This window comes from Morone saxatilis, unplaced genomic scaffold (genome assembly GCF_004916995.1).
Source record: "Morone saxatilis isolate NCDOM2014 unplaced genomic scaffold, NCSU_SB_2.0 Contig14, whole genome shotgun sequence".
NCBI classification, from domain to species: domain Eukaryota; kingdom Metazoa; phylum Chordata; class Actinopteri; family Moronidae; genus Morone; species Morone saxatilis.
The window spans coordinates 6,649,302-6,651,350 of NW_023339696.1; the positions used below are offsets into that span (position 1 = coordinate 6,649,302).

At 41.9% G+C, this 2,049-nt stretch overlaps 1 protein-coding gene across 1 annotated transcript in view; it reads left to right on the forward strand.

The window, feature by feature from the left end:
• LOC118323080 (protein kinase C beta type-like) overlaps nt 1-2,049 on the forward strand; it is a 75,091-nt gene that overhangs the window by 1,620 nt on the left and 71,422 nt on the right. Inside the window, exon 3 of the mRNA XM_035655000.1 lies at nt 312-343. Coding sequence (XP_035510893.1) covers nt 312-343 — 32 coding nt within the window. The remainder of the gene's footprint in view (nt 1-311; nt 344-2,049) is intronic.

Consider the following 2,049-nt stretch of genomic DNA (forward strand, 5'->3'; position numbering starts at 1 on the left):
AATGTCCCCCCTGCCTGCATACTTCAGCGTGTGTGTGTGTGTGTGTGTGTGTGTGTGTGTGTGTGTTTTAATTTGTGCTGTTTAGTGCTGCACACAAATGGCAGACAGTATTTGACTTTTGCCTCTACACAAATGTCTTAGGGGAAAGGGAGATGGTTTCAGAACTCCTTTTTGAAGTTATTTCTGTGTGTGTGTGTGAGAGAGAGAGAGAGAGAGAGAAAGAGAGAGAGAAGTGTATGTGCGTGCACAAGTCCGTGCCTGCACAACGTTCAACGCTCAACAGTTTTTTTTTGTGTATGTTCTCTCCACAGGGGTTTCGGCAAGCAGGGATTCCAGTGTCAAGGTAGGTGGTTTAAATGCTTTAACACACACACACACACACACACACACACACACATGCCCATGCACACACACACACACATGCACACTCAGGTGGTGCTCCATTGCTAAATGATCCGAGGCTAACTTTGTCACCCCAACCTTGTCTCATTATTTTCTGTTTCTCTCTTTTTCCACTTTAATTATCTCTCTTTCTCTTTTACCAGTCCCATAGTTAATCTCCCGAATCCTCTCTCCTCTCCCTACTTCCTCACCTTTGTCGTTTCCTTCCACTACCTGCTTCTCTTTCTTTCTCTTCATCTCTCTACTCCCGTCTCCAGATTTCTTTCCCTTTTTTACTTTCTTCCCTTTGTACCCGCTAGTAACTCTTTTTTTTTATCTTGACTTCCTTTCTTCTTCCTTCCCTCTCAAGTGAACACTAAGGTTTTGAGCTTTGAGCTCTTGTTTCTTCACAAAAACATGAAACATTAACTTATTTTGACAATGACTGCAATCTGAAAAAAAAAACAAGGGCCTGCGATTGTTTTTTTTAGTGATATTATTTTCAAGTGGGTTTTAATGAACACCATTTCCGAAGCTCAAATCTTCACTCAAAACGTCACTGGCTTGACAGGTCAACCTCCCTGATGTGCAATTCATTCAAAGCATAGCTGTTTTAAAATAGCCTTGCAACTCCTTGGGATTTGACGGGAACAAAGAATCATGAGCTCTTACTTCAGTCTGGGGGAAAAATAAAATATTTTGAATAGAAAGAAGCTATTGGTTTAGCTTTTCATATGAATAGAGCAATTTAAGATCAGTAGAAAAAGTCCCTGTAGGGAAACACACAGCAACAGAGGCTGGAAGTGGAGGCAGGAATTTGGTGCTTGCTTCATAGTGGAGCATACTGTATGTATAGATTTAGATATGGATAATAAGAAGCTGACTAAGGATGTGTAAGTGATTTCATTTTAGATAAGTTGATCGATGTTCGACCGAGTTCTCTTCCTGTGACAATAAAGCATAGCTAGACATCTGATTTTGTCGCTCTTTGCTGGTTTCGTTTACACAGAAAACAATTAAACCACTTGGTGCCATACTGATGAAGAAAGCTTCTTTCCTCTCTTCTCCCTCCCTGTCTTTTCATCCATCCATCCATCCATCTTCATACTGTAGCGTAGAGACGGATTCAGCGTCGGCTTTGTAGGAGTCACTTCAGGAAATGACATAAGCTATTAGAGAAACATATCCAGATGACAAAAATGTTATGCGTTGGGCTTTTGTCTTTTTTTTTTTTTATCAATTTGCTTGAAGTCTATGTTTTTTCTCCACTTGTATTAACAGCCAACTGGATGTGTTCAAGGATTTTTCACGTCTCCTAGCAACAGTGAAATATTCAGACGCAACCGTCTATATGCTGTAGGATGGACGAGGTGCTGTTCAACACAGCAGTGGGTTAGCTGGTAATTAGCCCTTGTGTATATGTAATGGCTCAATAGTGTCCTCTAGGAGAAGTATCCGCTGCACTGTAGGGATAGAAAAGGGCACTGGTTGATGGATGGACAAAGCAGGAAAAAGCAACAGTTTTCACTTACCTTCTTTCATCAGGTGTGTTTGTGTGTGTGACCCGAGTTGCTCTGCGACCCATTTGTTCGTCTGGGGCAGGGTATCGCTTCCCCAGAGCTCGGGGAGAAAGGGAATTCCTCTGCAAGGTCACACACACACACACAC